Source organism: Lichenostomus cassidix, chromosome 10 (assembly GCF_008360975.1).
Source record: "Lichenostomus cassidix isolate B80296 chromosome 10, HeHo_3.0, whole genome shotgun sequence".
In the NCBI taxonomy this organism is placed as follows: Eukaryota; Metazoa; Chordata; class Aves; order Passeriformes; family Meliphagidae; genus Lichenostomus; species Lichenostomus cassidix.
The window spans coordinates 19,549,767-19,567,828 of NC_139491.1; the positions used below are offsets into that span (position 1 = coordinate 19,549,767).

Here is an 18,062-nt window from a genome sequence, read left to right on the forward strand (position 1 = left end):
TGAAGAACAAGTACTTTTTTTAACTGTTCGTTATTCCCTAGCTGGAACTAATTAAAGCTCGTTACAGGTGCCTGTGTGATGGGCTAACAAGGTGTGCTGGCACCTGGAGCGCTGGTGATGTGCTTCAGGTGCCGCTGTGCACAGGGTGGGAGCTGGGCTCTGTTTTGCTGTAGTTTGTCGCAACTGGAACAGTTTCCCTAAACCAATTAAAACCTTACTCAGCTTTGACAATGTGCTGTAACAGGCAGCTGTGGGTAGTGCTTGTGTGAGATGGCTTCAAAATGTTTTGTTCCGAACCCCCCCCCCCAAAAATAGCTGCCTTGATGGTGAAATGCCTTTAAAAACATGGATTTTGGCAAAATTGGTGTTCTGAAGTCAGTGCTTCACTCTGAATTAAGACCATCACAGTCCCTTCCAGTCTTAATTCCATCCAGGTGTGTTACATATGTCTCTACCCAGTAAACCCCGGCACAGGTGCTTAAGTTTAGCCTTGCTGACAGTGGGAGAGCTGGTGCACCCTTACCTAACCCTTTTTGGGATGAGCTGGGGGTGGGAGTGCGTTGCTTGGTGGAAACAGTTACACCAATGTCGTGTTTTGCATGGGTGTAGCCGACTTCAGTTTAAGAAAAACATACCAACAAAAAAGGACTTTTTGAGCTGCCTTTCATTGCAGTATGGAGCCATCTTGGCTTGGTTATGTTGACGTGGGTACCGTTTTAACAGCACCTTAAATTTTGTTTTGGGATTTAAGGCCCTCTTGGCTGTAGCTACAGCCCCTCTGGGCATCGGCATGGTGCTGCCTGAGTGAGATTTCTATGGAAGATGTAAAAACCAAAGGCTGGATTGTAGCTGAGGTGGCTGAGGCTTATCTGCTTCACAGCATCCCCAGGAGCTAATGCACATCTTGGCCATACCGGCAGCCAAGCTGTGTTTAATGACTTCCCTAAGGATTAGGATATCATAATCCTGTGCCAGTGCTGTGATGCTGCAGGTTCTGCCTAGCCCTGGCATTTCATTATCTCTAGGTTTCCTGCAGGTGTGTGTGCTTCGGGGCTGTGGAGGTGCCCCATTTTTACTTGCCTTGGACAGCTTTGGGGTGTTCTGCTGCACAGGTATGCATGTTGTCCCACAGACTGAGTGCTGCCGGTTGTGCATGGAATGGGCTCTCCCGCAGGTAGACTGCAGGCTGTGAGGTCTGCTTGGGGCTGGTGGGATGGGACCTGCCAGCTTCCTGAGGCACAGCTGGCAAACAAGAGCTGTCTGCTATGGTGGCAAGGCTTGCCGGTGGTCTCTCTGAGGGGAGAGGAAATCCTCTGTTTCTTGGCATTCCTTTTCTCAACTACGTGTGGTTTTTTGGGGCGCTAGAGGGGTGTGGAGCCTTACAATACCCTCCTTGAAGCCTCAGTGGTCTGGGGATGAATTTTCTTGCTTGGACATAGATTCTTAGTTGAACCAGGGTGTGGAGGACTGCCCTCCTGTCTGAGCTTCACCTTGCTGTGTGTCTGTGTGTGGTGCTGCTTGGGTTTGTGTTTCTGACCTCAATGACTTGAACTACAGTCTCAGAATCCTTTGTTCTGTGGCACTGTGTGTCTACTGCAGGGAACTGAATTTCCCTTCTTTGTTTCTGATCCAGGGATTTCGCTAGAAACTTAAAGCTCTGTAAGACATGCTGGATGTCTTACCAAATACCAGAAAATAGTGTTTAACTCCTGGTGGCTTTAAAGCATCTGTCACCTGGATCAGTTTATTCATTGATTTGTTCATCGCCTTATAAAACTGTGTATGCCTCTGGATTGGGACTGTGAGGTGTAGCAGGATGGAATGGCTGAGAATGGCTGTTGGGTCACCGGTTACACCCCGGGGTGTCTCTCATGGTGCCAGGAGGCTCCACCAGTGCTGCTGGACTAGTGCCTCTGGAAGCAGAGGGGATATGTAGTTCGTAGCTGCTGTGTGGAGGGCTTCCAGGGAAGCCTGGAGAGGCAGCGTGTTAAATTTGCCAAATCCTTCCAGGTGGGGCAGGGAAAGCGAATCCGAGCTGGGCTCCGGAGTGCTGCGTTGCTCATCTTGGCTGGGGATGCGAGGGCGGCGCCGGCTCTGAGGACGCAGCCTCAGGCGTGGTGCTTCCTTTTGCTTTGGTATTGATTCCGAGACGAAAGGATTTGGGCGGATTCTCCAGTTTGCAAAGTCTTTCCACCGTCCTCTCCAGGCTGCTGGCGGTGGTTTGGGCTCTGCGTGCTCTGGAGACCTGCAGAGCTCTTCTAAAATGAGTATCTTTATTATAGGGGTTGAGGATGGAGGGTGAGCCCCGAGCCCCTTCCTACAAGGGGTTGCAGAGCTCCTGTGTCTAGGATGTTTGCAGTATCCCAAGGACATCCTTGACAGTCTAGGGTTAAAAGCTCTCTAGCAGAAGGGATTTTTGTGGAAAGCCTTGGCTGTGCACTCGCTGGTTTCTGTTCTTGTTTGGAGCAGGACTGGTGCTGCCAGTTGTGGAGGCTAAATGAGCAGGAATGGGTGGGGCGTTCGTTTGGCTGCCTGCTCCGGGTTATTTTGTCTCCCTAGAACAGACTCCTAGGGAAAAGCTTTGCCTCCCCCTGTAAGTGATTCTTCAGCGGGAACAGGAGTAGAATGTGGAGTTGCACATTTGTGCCAAGCAGCCTGATACGGCACTCCTTTTTATCAAACATGACTGGCAGTACTTCTGTAAATTGAGCTTCCGTACGCCAGCTGCTCTTTATAAAGATGACTTACAGCTTGCTCTGCCTGTTCTCTCATCCCGCAGCTCTCTTTTAGCCTTACCTGTTCCACTCTTGCAAATGTTCCCTGTCTGGCGGTGGGCTCTGATAGAAAAGATGTGTGCTAATGTCTTTACAAACAATTCCATGAGTGAGAGTATGGGTTTTAACGTCTTTGAAATGGGTCTTAATGTCTCTACCAACTTCAAGTCGCAGGTTTGTTTCAGAACCCAGAAACATAGGTCCGCACAAGCCTGACTTTCTGAACTTTGGGGGGAAATTATAGGTTTAAGGGCGGGGGAAGCATGTAGTAGGCAGTTTAGGAAGGCTGTACATTCCTAGTAGCTCAGCCGATGGGGAAAGGAAGAGCTCAACATGTGGCCAGGAGTTTGGGGTCAAAGTGGGCTGTGCCCTCCATAACCTTGAGAAAACCCCCCCCGCGGGCGAGTCCATCCCAGCGGACTCTCCCTTTATTCGAATAAAGTTGCAGAACTCCTCTGTCTCCTTATGGATACTGGCTTTTCATAGCGTGGGTTTCTGCACAGCTCTGGGCATTTCAATAGCCAAAGATCCCAGCCTTCAGCGCTGAAGAGATGCTAATGGTCCTAAACGGGCTGGAGTTCTCCAGCAATTGTTCAGGTCCCGCCAGGTGCGAGTTGACGCTTCAGTAGCGTATTTCTCCTGCTTCCAGGACTTTTCAGCTAAATGGTGGTGGGGCTGGAGAAAACGATCAAATCGTGCGCTCCTGCTGACTAGGTGGGGGGTGGGGAATGGAAGTGCCAGACATGGGCTGGGCTAATATTCCCGTCTCCATGGGAAGGTCAGTTTGGACCTGCCTCCTGAAAGCTCAGCAAGGGGTAATTTGAAAGTACAACCAGCTCGGCGCTTCAGACTTGTTTGCGAGTGAAGCAGCAGAACTGGAGGGTAAGTGAGGCCTAAAACTGGCAGGAGAACATCCAAGAGGTGCTTGTATTAAATGTCTCCTTGACAAGTACAAATTGGCCCCATTTAGAGCTTCGGTATGTGTTGGAGGAGCACAGGTGCTCGTTTGCTAGCCTTGATACTATTCAGTTCTTTGGATTTGGATTTAACTTGATTTTCGTAATGGCCAGGGTTCTGCTCTTGAGGCCAGGACTGGCGGGGCTGTGCCTTCCTGCTCCTCTCTTTAATGCCGGTCTTAATTGCCGGCAATACCGATTGCTCAGCACATTCGGTAGCAGAGTTCTGCAGTGGCTTATGAGTGGCCGGTAGACCTGTCCTCGGCACCAAAACGCTGGTAGAGGTGAAGCTTAGTGGCTTCTGAGTTGGTAGAGGCTTGAGTGTGGTACAGCTGCTCCCAAACGAGCCTGCATGTCAGTGGCTTGCTTGCAAGCAGAGCTGGAAAGCAGCTGCTCTTCCCAGTTCTCTGGACCGGCACCAGAGTGCAGGCAGGAGGGGTTTGATCTTTCTCAGGCAGAAGCATTGAAAGATGTAATCCTTGTTTAGGATGGTCCCAAAGCCTTGATTCTGGTATATCTAGGCCCATGGAGTGTTGTGCTAAAGCAGAGCTGGTTTGGGGCAACCACCTTTGTGGTGAGGAGCTGCTGCCTGAAGGGAAGATCAGGATTTTATCTTCTGCCTTTCCTCAGGATTTGAGGCTGTTTGATTAGCTGGGAAGCAGTGTTGTTTGGTTTTTTCTGCAAACTTTGAAGTGATTGCTGCTGACTTGGATCATTCTAAGATACTGTTCTGAACTCTGCAAAAGGTAGGTAGGTGAGCCCTGTACTCCTCTGCCTGCATAAAAAGAGCTGCTGTGGCTCCTTGTGGTGTCTGCCTGGAGCATGAGCATCTTGCTTGTCCCCTGGTGTTAGGAGACTGATTCTGGGGAGAAGGTGCATGCCCCTGTTAATCAGATCTCTGCTAACTTTGTGATGTCCTGGAGGAAAGCAGCAGGGAGCTGTGCTCATAACCCAGCTGGTTTGGGTGCTGTGGATGTCAGTCTGAAGTCCATCCCTGGTACCTGTGTGTGATGGGCAGTCTGTTCCAGTGTGCTGTGCTGAAAATTGCTGACCCGTTTGCTTAACTGCTTCTTCTATGCCAAGAATTGGGCTTGAGTTTTTCTAAGACCTAAGCTAATATGAGTATTGGAGGCAGTCCAGGCTTTCCACAATGTGTTGAAAGCTGAGTGCTGAGTACTTGGCTGTTTGACACAAATACTGGTTCTCTTTTACCAGAAAGAAGATCCTGGGAGGAGCATAAAAGACTGCTGGGATAGCCCGAATGCCCCTGCACTTTCCACTTGCAGCAATGCAGATATATTCCGCCGAATAAATGCCATGTTGGACAACTCTCTGGATTTCAGTGGAGTCTGCACCACGCCTGTCACAAAAAGCAAATGTGACACTCTGCCAGGTGATGGAGGGGGGCTGCTGGAGGGGGGAGGCATGTGGTGGGACATGGTGAGCAGGTGACGGTAGTAGTGGTAATCCTTGGTGGTGTGGGTTTTGGCATGTTTGCTATCCGGGGGCTTTTCTTGTGTGACTGAAGTGAATAATCCGTGTGTTTTCCAGCAGTGTAGAGGTGCCTTGGAAGGCTTGCTTGCCTCCCTGTGGTGCTGTGGGTCACTGTGGGCAGGATGTGAGTGCTCCCTGCCTGACCTGCCAACTCCTGGTGTGAATCCCTCTGGCAGACTCCTTTAGTGTGCCTTTCCTGGAGGCAAGATTCATCTGCTCACAGGGTTAGCAAGGCTGGGTTGCTGCATACATTGAAATTGCAGAAGAATTTTGAATAGCCATGTTTGCCACAGGTCAGTTAACCTGTATGTAAGAGCACAGGTGGGTGCAGACTTTCCTGCAAAGCAAGCTTGGTGTGATGAAATCATTGCTGCAAGCTTCTGTTTCCTCTGGGCTGAGGGGAGTGGGCATGTTCTGCTGCCTCAAAACAGAAGTTCTGTGCCAAAGCAAAGAGTGTTGGGTCTGGTCTTATTTTTATTCAAGGGAAGGACGTGCTTTTGTCCCTCTGCAGCAGCCCAGGTCTGCCAGTAAGTGTACCTGTGCCTGATATTCCTCTTGACAGCACACCTCTGAGCAGCGGTGCTTGTGCCAAGGATTTGGGCACTTGAAAGGGATTGCTCCTTTCTCTCCGGTCTCTGAATTATAGGGTCAATAGACACTTTGGCTGTTACTGGAAACAAACTGACCCTCTGGATGTGTCCCAGAACTAAGTGGGAAGTAAAAGGCTGAACCTCCACAGCTGATGACCTTGCAGGCTGCTGAGGGTAGAGCAGCTTTCTCAGCAGTCACTTGGAGAGAGGGTTGCCTTGGCCTCGTGGATAATCTGAGTTTTAATCAAATGGCTGTGGGGAAAAAAGCTCCAAACGAGTATGTGGGCACCCTTTGCGTCTGTTTGATGACTGCACAGTGCAACTTTGTTCTGGGCTAGCAAAATGACTGCTACCAGATGACTTCCAGTGCAGCTTAATCTCCCGGGTATTTGAGGGCTTAGCACTGTGGAGCAGGGGCTGATCTGGCCATGTGATCCTGTGCTGGCACTGCAGAAATACCAGAGGAAGTGAATCCTTTGCTTCAAGGCCTGAATCCATGGCCAGCATGGCTTGAAATGTGCCTGGTGAAGTGGCACTGGAGGCTGTGCTGGCTACTACTCCTAAGCAGTGGTGTAGTAAATATTAACCAATTCAGGTTAGTGGTGCATTTTTACAGATTTGCTGTTGGGTTGATCTGGTTTGACTGTTTGGGGTTGGTTTGTCCCCTGGCACAGTGGTGGCAGGTGCTGTATCTGATCTGAATGCACTGGAAGCATAAAGGAGAAAGAAATACTTTCCTTTATCTCCTTGCAGTGGGTTAATGAAAGTTGTTTCCGGCTGCTCTGTTGAAATCTTAGCTATAGCCCTTCATAGTCCATTTGGAATGGGACTATTTTGTAGAATCATAGAACATGTTCATGGTATTTCCTAATTAGGTTTCAGCTTGCCAGGGTTAACCTGGTTTATAAATGAGCTGCCTCTGCCTGCTAGAGCAGATTGATCCTGTGAAGGCATAGTTCTGGTTTTAGGTCTTGGCTTAAGAGCTGGCACAGCAATTTTAACTTGCAGTACTGTATTTGACTTTAAAAACTCTCCTCTGAGGGATGGGGGTGTGTGCCTGGCGCTGAAATAGAACTTCTTCCTAACCTGCTGCTTGTCTCTGCTTGTTCTGTCATTTACTGTTTTTTCTTAGGGATGTGTGAACCAGAGGGTCTTGCTGGAGATGCTGAGAGGTGATGCCTTGTCTGGAAACTTTGAGTTTCCCTTCAGTGGTGTTAAACTGCTTGTTTCAGGTGATCAGTAAGTCCTGTGGAAAACACCTTGTAGGACAAGTACACTGGGACTTGCATGTAAAAAAACCAGCACCTTCCTTTAGCAAATGTTATTTTTGCTGCAGGGGAGCCAAAGTTTTGTGCTTTGGGGACATCCCAAGCAGCTTTTTTCCTATTGTGGCAGCTAAGGGCAGTCTTACCAGTGAGTGCTGGGGACCAGGGCGGGGGCCCTGCTCAGCAGTAGTTACCCTGACCAGGAGGGTTTTAGCTTGTATCACATTCCTTGTACAGTGACACAAATGCTTATGATGGTGTGAGGAAAGAATTCCTCGCTTCCTGAAGGATACTGGGCCCTGCTGAGCCAGGGCTGGAAGAGGGCTGCCTTGGGTGCCTTCACTGTGTGGGCTGATGGAAATGGGAAGGTACCTCTGGGCTGTACAGACTGATAGGAGAACAACCTGGGCCAGCAGTTATCAGCTGTAAATTCGTGGATGAGTCAGCATCTGCCAGAGTGCCTGCAGCTCAGAGTTACTGGTCTCCTTGCAGTCCCAGCCATGTTTCCTTAATGTTGGAGCTGGGACCTCTGGGTGGTAGGTAAGGAGGGTCTGAATGCATCTGCTCTGCAAGCTTTGTCCTGTCTACGGAACTGAAAAGTCCAGGAGCTGCTTTTAATAGGTTGCTAATGAGAGTCTTCTCCATGAAAAAGCTGACATTGTCAGCAAGGATGTGAATCCTGGGGTATCTATGATCTATAAATGGGGGAGGTGCTTTGACACCTGAACCCTGCCTGTGTTGTGCAGAAATTCACACGTGATGGCCGTAAGGCTGAGCAGCTGATGGCTAAAATTCAGAATACAGTGGGCAGGTGGTTAAGCCTGGAACAGGTTGATGGAGCTGTTTGCCTTGCCCTTGAGTGAACCTCTGGGTAGGTGACCAGTGGAGACAGAGACCCTTAATCTTGTGTGATGTCTTGTCATTGCTCCAAGTCAAGTCACTTCTGAAGATTCCAGAGCCTGTGGTGCTTTTACTTTGTCCAGGAACAACTGGTGTACTGTATTTAGGCTGGGTTATCATGGAACCCCTTGCTTGGGCAGGCTTAGTGAATCTGGAGATCCACCCTGAATGTAGTAGCTATTAACAGGTGAAAGGACTCTTTTTTCATAACTTAAACTCAATGGCAGAGCTTGGGGAAGAGATTTTATTCCAACAGTGTAAATGCTTGGACTTTAATCTATTTGTGGTCCCTCAAGCTTTTCAGTTGTCATGTTCAGGTCAAACTAAATTTATCCTGGCTTGGACTTGAGTTGAAGAAGCCCCTTAGAGTACTAAGAGGATTACACGTGGTGGAGAACGGATGGCAGAAGTTTGTGACCTTTCACTAATGTTATTGGGGAAGCACGTGTGGAGACACCTTACTGGGCTCACAGCGAGGCCGTGTGTGCTGGGATCGTCCAGCAGCAGCCTGAGCATTGTGAGAGGATGTGCTGATTCAACACTCCTGAATCCACACGGAGTGGACTGCTGCTGCAGGTTCAGCTTGCCACACCTAGTGTTGGATCTCTGTAAAGATCAGTTTGCAGCTGATGATAATCCTTGGTGAACTTGAGTGCCTCGTCAAAGCCAGCTGTGCTGTGGTGCCCAGGCTGACCACCCCCCACCCCGAGGTTTGTGGGTGGCTGCTCCAGGAGCTCCCCAAGCACCAGGCTCAGGGTGTTCTCCTAAACTGTGGTATACAGTGCAGCAGTGTGGGGAGAGCTGTCGTTGTAGAACCTGTCTGGTGGCTTCTGGGACAGGGTTGTGGTGCTTCAGAACAGCTGTCTGACTGCCTCAGTCCTCTCTGGAGGAAGGCAGAGCCTCCTTAGTGCAGGCCTTAACCTGTAGTGGCTTTTAGTGTGGTGCTGGAGATGGGAGAGGCAGTGTGGCCTTGACAGAGGCAGGAGTCAACATCTCCTGCCGGTGCTGCTGGAGCAGCTGCTTGTCCTTGAGCAGCTGCTTCACAAAGAATGTGGTTTTAAAGCTGCTCTGCATGTTCATCACCCCCCTGAGTAACAATGCGAGCAAGGCCAGTTTCTCAGCGGACTGGTGGTTTGTTTGCCAGGCTTGAAAGCTGGGCCTTGCTGGGTGGAAGGTGCTGCTACCAGATTTGGTTTAAAAAAGCCTATACCAGCTTTTGAAATCACTCTGTTCTTTCTGTAGGCACGACTTCCAGCTTAAGCGGAACTGGGAGTAAAACTCCCACTGGAGCTTTTGCATGCCTGTTGCTGGTTTCAGCTGAAGCTAATGCTTGCTTAAAAGGAACTCTGAAGGCATGTAGGTACCCCAGATGTCCCAGCAACATTGATCTCTCTTTCATTAAGCTTTGCTCATTTAACAGCGACAAAGCAGCCATTATTTTGCTCTAACTTGACAGCCCATTGTGTAAAGAAAGGCGAGATGCTTAAGTGACTTCCTTTAGATGGGAGAGGCTTCAGGTGCCAAGTTCAGTGTAAAGGCTGTTAGTTGTGGTCCATCAGGCTCTAATGACACTGTGGCTGCTTTATTTAAGGAAAACTGAAGGAACAAATGCAAACCCAGACTAGCTGATGACTAAATCAGCTTCCTGTTTGCTCTTAACGACAGTCAATTAATGACCTATCACTTGTTTAGGTCCAAAAAGTGTTTCTGAGACTGTAAATTCCTCTTCTCTTCCCTGCCTTGCAGCCCCAAGGAAACATTGCAGACAAGTGCTGGATTCGGCTGACCTGATGTGCATGATCTTGGAACAAAATGTTGTAGGATGCAGAGACCCAAAAGACTCTGCTTACTTTGAGGTCCTGAGGTGGAGTGAGACTGTCAGCAGGAGCTCACCCGGAGCTGGCAGAACTGTTCTGCCTGCCCCAAACAAATGCTGGATGCCACGCTTATATCCGGAATAGGGAAATGGCACATCTGTGCCCCAGAAGAGGAGCACAGCTACTGCCTTTGACCTTGGTCTTTTGATTTAAAGTGTCACATTGCCAGGCCTTTGCCTACACAAGCATGATGCTTCTCTGCATTGGAAAGTGGCTCTAGCAATAGGGTTTTGTATCAGATCTGTGGATGGAAGCAGGTCAGTGTACTGCAGAGCAGGGACTTGGCCTAGAGCTGTTGTACTCTGCAGTGGTCTCAGATTGGTGCTGTTCCTGAAGATCTGGCAGTTTCCTGATGTGTACTGAGCTCTGTCACTCACGTTTTGGTACTGTAATTCTGTGACAGTCTCTGTTACTCTTGGAAGAGGGAGGTAGAGCAGCAAGACTGTTGCAGTGCCTCTTCCTTGGTTTCTGAAGTAGCTATTTGCCAGCTGCTCAAGCGTTTGTGGTTACAGAATAGGACAGACTCCTTCATCTGGCTGTGAAACAGGTCATGAAGCAGCAAGTGTCTCCACTTCAGGAACTTTTCAGATTAGAGGGGAGGTGCATAGTTATGTTTCAGAAAAACCTCTTGTAACTGGTAGGTTTATGCCCAGCAAGTGCTTTTCTAAGTCCTTGATTATCTCCACTGCACTTTGGGAAAACTGGCTCATCTGAAAGCTTTCACTTTGATTGTTTGTCTTCTGTGCAAAAGGCTTAATTTTTAAGGATGCAGTTCCAGCCTTTACAATTGTACAATTGTAAGTGTAGAGAGGTGTGAAAGGCAAAGCAGTGCTGCTGCTGGCAGCTGCCTTCGCATTTGTGATCTGAAGGCTTCTCCCCCTGCCTGTGGCTTCTCCAGATTTGGTTTGGAAGTTCAGCCTCAGTCAGAGCTCTAGTCCATGGGGTGAGTTTGCCTTTGTCAGTGAATGGAGCTTACAGCTGAGCTGGGCTTATCCTTCCCTTACCTCAACACTTGGGGCTCTCATTCATGCTAGGGCTTCATCTATATTCAGGCTCTGCTGGAAGCCAGAATGTGGGAGCAAAGGGAGCACTCTCCTGGCTGTGGAGGTGGTAGGAGTGGGATCTGACTTGGTTGGTTCCTGTTTGCTTAACCATTCTGAGAAAATCCAAATGAAGAAAATCCCCATTTGCTGGATTGTTAGCTGGCCTTCCCAGATCTGTAAGGCTCAAACATCTGAAGACGTTTGTGCTTGGTTGAAGCACCACCTTTCCAGACTGATGGTGCAGAGAGGCTGCTGCTATGGAATGGGGACTGACTGAATCATGCCTGCTCCTTCTGTTCCCTTAACCCACAACCTGCCTGTGGATCACAGCTCCTGCTGCCAGGCGCTGTGGATCCTTCCCGTATAGGCTTAGGCTGTAATTTCCTAAATATTTTCCTGTTTGAAGTGCCTAGTTGGTGCAGCCATGGTGCATACCAGATCAGGGGAGTGAACCAGGCTTAAAACTAACTCCCTGTGGCTTGGTTTTAACCAGATGAGCTCTCTCAGCTTCCTGTGTGGAACTCAGCTGCCTAAATTGGTGTGAGTGGGGAGGGAGGGGTGGGGACAGGAATTGGGGCTGTGGGAGTTGTCCTTGCCTGCAGGTGAGAGCTGCACTCTGGAGATCCTCACCTTTAAAAGCCTTTGGAATGTCTTAAATCCAGGTCTGACAGTTAAAGTCTGGAAAATGCAGCTTTTCGTGAGGGCAGTGGTGTGGAAAGCTGTCCTGCCTGTGCTATGGTATGGGCTGGATCCAGGCATCTCCTGGACAGGCAGGCAGGAGGGAGTCACCCAGGAGAGACACCTGCTTCAAGGCCATCAAGGGAGTGTTTTACTAAGGGCTTTGTTCTCATGATGCTGTCAAAATCAAACCAAACCGGCTTGGGAGGCAGTAGCTCAGTCTCTCCCAGACTCTCGGGCACGAGCCCAGCGCAGTGCTGCTCCCTCTGCCAGGATGGTTGGCTTCCAGTGGCAACTCCAGGGAAAAATCCAGGTTGGAAGGGCTTGTGCTGGTGGTTGGTGCTTGGAAAAATCTGCAGTAAAGCATTTGGGTTGGGCTGTGTCAGGTTGCAAAGTGAAGTTATTTAGTATTTGGTAGACATTTAGTGAATAACTTGAGATTGAGTCTTTAGACTGAATTTTTGTTGAAAATTTAATTCTTCCTGCTCTAGTTCTGATTAGTTTCATCTGCCTACAGTTGTAACAAATCTCTAGGCTCTTGACTTTTAAAAATAAATATTCCAGTAATCTGTTTAAGTTCCCTTTTTTAAAGTTGGTATTTTGCCTGGATGACCTGTATCTATCTTTCAGCCTGGCTGGGAGTGTTAAAGGGGAAGCAGCTTGGGCTGGCTGTTGGTTTCCAATGGGAAAAGGTCTAATTAAAAACTGCTGGTTATCTGAGTAGCTTCTGCTCTGTGCTTCCGCAGTTAGAGCTGTAACTGGATTGCAGGGAGCTTGTCTTTAATGTGGATTGAAGTCATCGGGGGAATCATGGATCTTTTACTTGGATCTGATTTGGTTCAGTTAAACACAACAGCTTATTTCCTGAAAAACGCAGGTAGTGAGGGAAAATGGGGCTGGATGCTGTGGAGTGAGCACTTCCTGTTGCAGATAAATTTGTTCCCTATTTTCCTTATTTCTTCAGTCGTGGGTTTCATCCAAGCTGTTGGGATTCAAGTTGTACTGTGTGTCACTACTGTATCCATGCTTCCCAGCAGATAAAGCTTGGTGGGAATTATTCTTTTGAGACCTAGCAAGATCCCTGGTCCCCAAAGGGAAGTGAGTCTCCTGCTGCCAGGGATCTGTACACAGCATTTGTGCATTTTCATAAAGGCAGGAATGTTACATATTCATATGGATAAGTTATGGTTGCTGTGGGAACTGAGCTGGCTGAGCACTGTGCCTTGATCCTCTCCTCCCTACATTAGAGATATCCAAAACAAGCAATCAGAAAATTATTTGGGAAGAATTAATGTGGTGAAATACCCTGCTGGAGATGCAGTGTGATGCTCTTGGAGGAATAGATGCTGTTACAGGTGCTTGGTAGTAATGTGACTGAATTGGCACTACAGCTTGTACTGGTACTACTAGGAGTAGGAAACACCCTGGTGGATGCTATCCTGGTGGAGTGCTGTGGAGGAGGCTGCAGCTAGGAGTGAGGAAGGTGACACGTTGCCAGCAGGTTATGGTTTTAGCTGTTCTGATCCTACCTGTGGTGCCACAGTCCCCTCACTGGGATCTGGGAATGCTGGCACTCCCAAATTACTGTGGGGTGAAGGCAAGAGTCCCATCTCTGGTGGCAGCGGTGGCCTGTGTCATACATAGTTTGCCACCAGCCCTTGCCTGGGCTTTGCTTACAGGCATTTGAGTGGCACGGGATATGGATGTGGAAAAGGAGGCCAGGAGCACAGTCAGACTATCTGGGATGGCCGGGGCTGCACGTGAGGGATAACGTGACAGGCTGGAGCGACTGCATCGCCCGCGGAAGAGCCGGGAGCCGTGTGTGGAGTGAGGTGTACATCTGATGGCACAGTGGGAGGCTGTGGGGGCAGGGGGAGGAGGAGGAGACAGCAGCTGCTGCTTGGGAGCTGGCTTATAAATGCCCTCTGACTCAGATTTCGAGTAGCACAGCTGAGCATCTTGTGGTTTCACCAGCCCCCAGATCCCTGCATTAAACTGGAATTCTCAGACTATGAACCTGCTGTGTTTCCTTAGGCTGTTGGCAACGGCTTAAACCAAGGCGAGAATCTGGTGTCTCCAGTACAGTAGGCTTCTGAACACCCTGCATGGGAGGGGAGGGCTGGGGAAGAGAGGACCAGGCGGGTGGAAGGTAAACAGGCCGTGAAAAATTCCTGATGTGAAATGGGTCTGGTCAGTCTTCCTCCTCCTGTATACCAGCGGCATATGCCCGCTCGGGCCAGAGATAATGGGCTGCTCTCGGGGTAGTGGGGGTTGAAGGTTATCCTTGTTACTCAGGGGTAAACAATGCCGAGTCAGTGAGGCACAGTGGCCGGGCTGAACCAAACACATTATGCCAGCAGAATTGCAAAGCTTTGCATCGGCTCTGAATTGGAGCCAGCAGCTGGAGGCTGGCCAGGACTAAAGTGTTTTTGGGTTTTGTGGGTGGAGGGAGGCGGGGACAGGAGAGCTGGGTAGCACTAAAACTAACTGTGCTCTGTCGCTGCTGCTCTTGTCGTTGCTGGGGGGATTGCTGCCTCCAACTTGGCGTCTACTGTGCTGAGGAGCCCTGCTTTGTGCTGCCTGCCTCCCCTGATTTACTGGAGCTGCTCCTCTCTCCTCCTGCTGCCGTCTTGTCTGTCAGGGGAAATCTTGTCCTTTCTTCTTACCTTTATTTTGTAAGAGCTGATGCAGTTCTCTTGCATGGCTGAGTGACGTCACTGTCAGCACAGTAAGCATCAGCAGCCTGGTCACATGCTGACCCAGTCAGTAATGCAGACGGGATAGGAAGGTGGAGGGGCTGAGGGGGGTGGGGGGCTGGATTCTGGACATATGGTAGCCCTCCCTTTTGGGGTGCAACTGCTGGTGGCTTCAGAGCAGCACGAGACCTGGCTCGGGGCTTAACGCTTTGGAAAACTCCTGCTTTAAAAGAGAAAAAAGCGGCCCTGAACTCTCAAGCTTCTGTTTGTTCTCCATCTGAGCAGACATCCAGGACTCTGAAGAAGCAGTGGCAAGCAGGATGCTCTTCCCTACATCCACGCAAGAGTCTTCCCGTGGCCTCCCAGACACCAACGATCTGTGCCTTGGCCTGCAGTCCCTCAACCTGACAGGGTGGGACAGACCCTGGAGCACCCAGGACTCTGATGCTGCAGCACAAACCAGCACACAGTCCGGTGAGTCTGCTGACACACAGCAACAGTTGTTGGATTCTGTGTACGTTTTTGGCTGGTTTCAAGCTAGCATGAAGCAATGTGCTTGTGTAACAGGGCGCTGGCAGGGGCTGACAGGGTCTTCTCGACCTGTGATGCTTGTGTAATGTGACGGCTGAGTTAGGGAGGCTGTGGCTGCCTATGCCACAGCCCCCTCTGCTCTGCTGTCAGTTCACTGCAGACAAGAAGTGCCCAGGGTTGTTTTGCTTGGAGCTGTAACACAGCTGGAGGAATAACCTCACCAGGAGAGGAGAAATCCTCTTGCTGTGCTTGGAGGGAGTGGGTGGGGGGGTGTGGTGTCAGGAGGATGGACACACTGGGTAGGAGTGAGGCTGAACTTTGCTCCTGCAGCCTGAGGAAATCCCTGGTGGCAGGGAGCTCTGCAGGTGGTGGGGGGGAAGGGGGGTGTGCTTGCAGAGAGAAACCCTGCCTGACTGCCAGTGTCCCAGCAGCCCTGCTCACCCGACTCTGCCGCGGGGTGTGGTACAGCCAGCACCCGACAACTTCAGCCGGCAGCTCACTGGCTGGGTGGGAGACTTGGAGGGATCCTTCTCCACTCCCACGCTCAACTAGAAATAGCGGGCTGTGCCTGGCAGTGGGCTGCAGGGAGATGCAGTGGAATGGCTTCTTGTTTTAACTCTTCTGGTCCAGCGCAAACCTATGTGATGGGCAGGGTGCGGGCTTGCAGCCACACGCTGCTGGCTGGTGTGCCCTTCCCCCTCGATCTTTGCCAGTCTGCTTTTGCAGCTGGGAATTCCTGGGGTGCTGGGTTTATCCCCTGGAGTGATGTGGGCCCCAGTTAACTGTTTGAGACACCAACCTTCCCTGTAAAATCCGAGGAGAAAGGGGTGCTGTGTGCATGAGCTTAATGCATCTCCTCAGCCTGGTTTTGGAGCAGAGGGGTAAAACAGGGAAGAGTTCGCTAGCTAGCCTTAGAGCACTGTAAAAATCAGTTTCACAAATGGTGGTGTGTTCATTCAAGTATCAGTCTGTGGAAAGATCTAGTGCTTTGGCAGAGTTTGTACAAGTTCAGCCTGGTTGCTACAGAAACTCATCCCTTTATAGCAGCATGCTGCTGCTTTGTTAAAAGGGGAGTGCATTGCTGTGAGGAGTTGGGTGACACAGAGGCCCGAGGCTTGGAGTTGGTGCTGACAGAAATATAGATGGCTTCTGGAGGGGCTGGGCAGTGGGATTTGCCCATGTAGATGTTTGGAGGGACAAGGGGGTGCTGTCCTGAGCATAGGAAGAGCTTCTGGGACACAGCCTTGAGTTGCTGCATGAGTTGTAAAACAGCAAAAAAAGGCACTAGTGGGGTAGCAGAGTTTGAACAGCTCTATCAGCATAGTTCACTTGAGTTTCTGCATCTAATTTCCACAAGACTTGGCATGTGGGGCCTGGCATGGGCACGGGGGACTGCCTGCAGCCTGGCTGTGGTAGCTTTATTAAGCCTTGCTCTGCTCCAGTGAGCAAACCTCCACATTGTCTTGTGGGCTTCCCCTAACAAACCAGGGAATACCACACACTCCTGCCTGTACTTTCATTGCCAGCTGAGACCTTGAAGGAGAAGGGAGAAAGAAGTTGTTACTGTGGCAGTGGGTTGGCCACGTGCCTCAGAGCTCTGCTCTGAGCCCCTCCTAGCAGACTGGGGCCCTACCAGTCCCTGTGTCACAGGGTCTTGAATGGATAAAGAGCACACCAGGAGCAGGTGACATCCCAGAGTGGCTCTGTTGCTCACAGCCCCAGCACTGAGCTCTGCCTGCTGCGGAACGAGGCTGTGGCACACGGAGGAAGCTGCTTGGTGCGGATGTCCCAGTCCCACCTGCTACTCTGTAGCCATCTCCAGAGCTGTCTTGGCCGGCTTCCTGCCAGGCTGCCTTGGCAGAAGCGCAGATGTCTCTGCAGTGCTCTGGCAGGCAGGCGAGCAGCGCTGGCATGAGCCTGGGGCGGGCTCTGCGCCTCGTGGGTCGGCTGGTGGGGCTGGCGTGGTTTTGCTGGTGGTGGCGATTCACTGCCAAGGGTGGAAGGGCTGCTGGTTTCAGGCGAGAGGTTGAGTTGGAGAGGATTTGAAGGTGCCCCAGTGACCTCTCTGCTCACAGAGGGTGTACCTGGTGTCAGGTGCCCCCGCTGACTGCAGTGCGTTGTGCTGGAGCTTCTGTCTGCCGCAGAGGTCTGGGAAGAGCTGTGGAAAGGATCTTGCCTCAGGCAAGGCCCTGGGCTCCGATGACCTGTGCCCACTGGGTGCTTGTGACAAGTGTGGTAACAGCTGCTGGGAGATGACACCCAGTGCTGTCCGGGGAGCCTATTTCCTCACTTCTCAGTCCTGGTATTCCTATTGGTACCTGAAGAGGGGATGGCTGGGATGTCAGACCTGCCCAAGTGCAGCTGTACTGCTTGTATAGAGCAGCCTCTGGCCTTCAGTGGCTGTGTAGAGGGTCCAGTGCCCTCTGGCTGGGGGTGTTGTGATCCTGAGACAATGTACTCCCTCTTCTTTCCACACTCTTCCCAGGTGAGCAGCAGCTGGGCCACGAGTGCTCCATGGTCTGGGCTGCATTACTTTCCTTCTCTGGGAGCTGTGGGGATGGTGTGTGCTGGCTGGAGAGGTGTAAGGCTGATCCGTGTGCACAGCTTTGTATTGCTTCAGCTGCCCACAACTCCTGTGTCTGTGGGGTCTTAGCCCTTCCTCAGGGCCCTGGAATGGCAGGTGGAACTCATTGGGAAGGGAGAGCTTGTAGTTTAGGAGTCTCTTCTGAAAGGTTGTGGAACACTCTGGGAGGGGCAGAGAAGTGTCCTGTGTCTGAAAGCTGTGTGTACCTGAGGAGCTGGCAGATGCTGGTATTTCCAGGTGGCCTGTCTGTGCTGTGATGGAAAGAGGGAGGACATGGAGAGGATGCTGCTGTGTCTGGGTGCTGCTGAGGCATGGGAGGCCACAGCTGACCCTGTCCCCAGGGCTGGGGTTTCCATCTGGGTGTTTGGTGGACAGATAAGGCTGCGGCAGTGCTGGGCTGTGCCTGGGCGCTGGGGAGGGCTGGTGCTGCCAAGCAGAGTTGTTGTGCCACTGGCACCCAAGCGTTTGGAAGGTTCCAGCAGTGACTCAGCTTAGCGAACCCACGGGGAGGTGGCTGGAAGGGTGGAAATGCAACAAAAAAGCTAACAATCAGGCTAAAAATATTGCTGATGTGGTCCCCTGCAGTGCTGTGCTTGAGTACTGATGAGCTGGGACCTCCTCTGTGTAGTCTCTGCCAGCACGGAGCTTTCTCAGCCGGGGAAGGACCTTTGGCT

At 50.9% G+C, this 18,062-nt stretch overlaps 1 protein-coding gene across 5 annotated transcripts in view; it reads left to right on the forward strand.

Annotated features, from left to right (window-relative positions):
• CPEB1 (cytoplasmic polyadenylation element binding protein 1) overlaps positions 1–18,062 on the forward strand; it is a 38,978-nt gene that overhangs the window by 793 nt on the left and 20,123 nt on the right. For 2 of the 5 annotated variants that reach the window (XM_085071122.1, XM_085071123.1), the window contains exons 2-3: positions 4,946–5,123; positions 14,559–14,747. In XM_085071122.1, coding sequence (XP_084927248.1) covers positions 4,946–5,123; positions 14,559–14,747 — 367 coding nt within the window. Of the gene's footprint in view, positions 1–4,945; positions 5,124–11,805; positions 11,891–14,050; positions 14,306–14,558; positions 14,748–18,062 lie in introns of those variants that run through there. The other 3 variants (XM_085071120.1, XM_085071119.1, XM_085071124.1) reach the window with 3 other exon arrangements.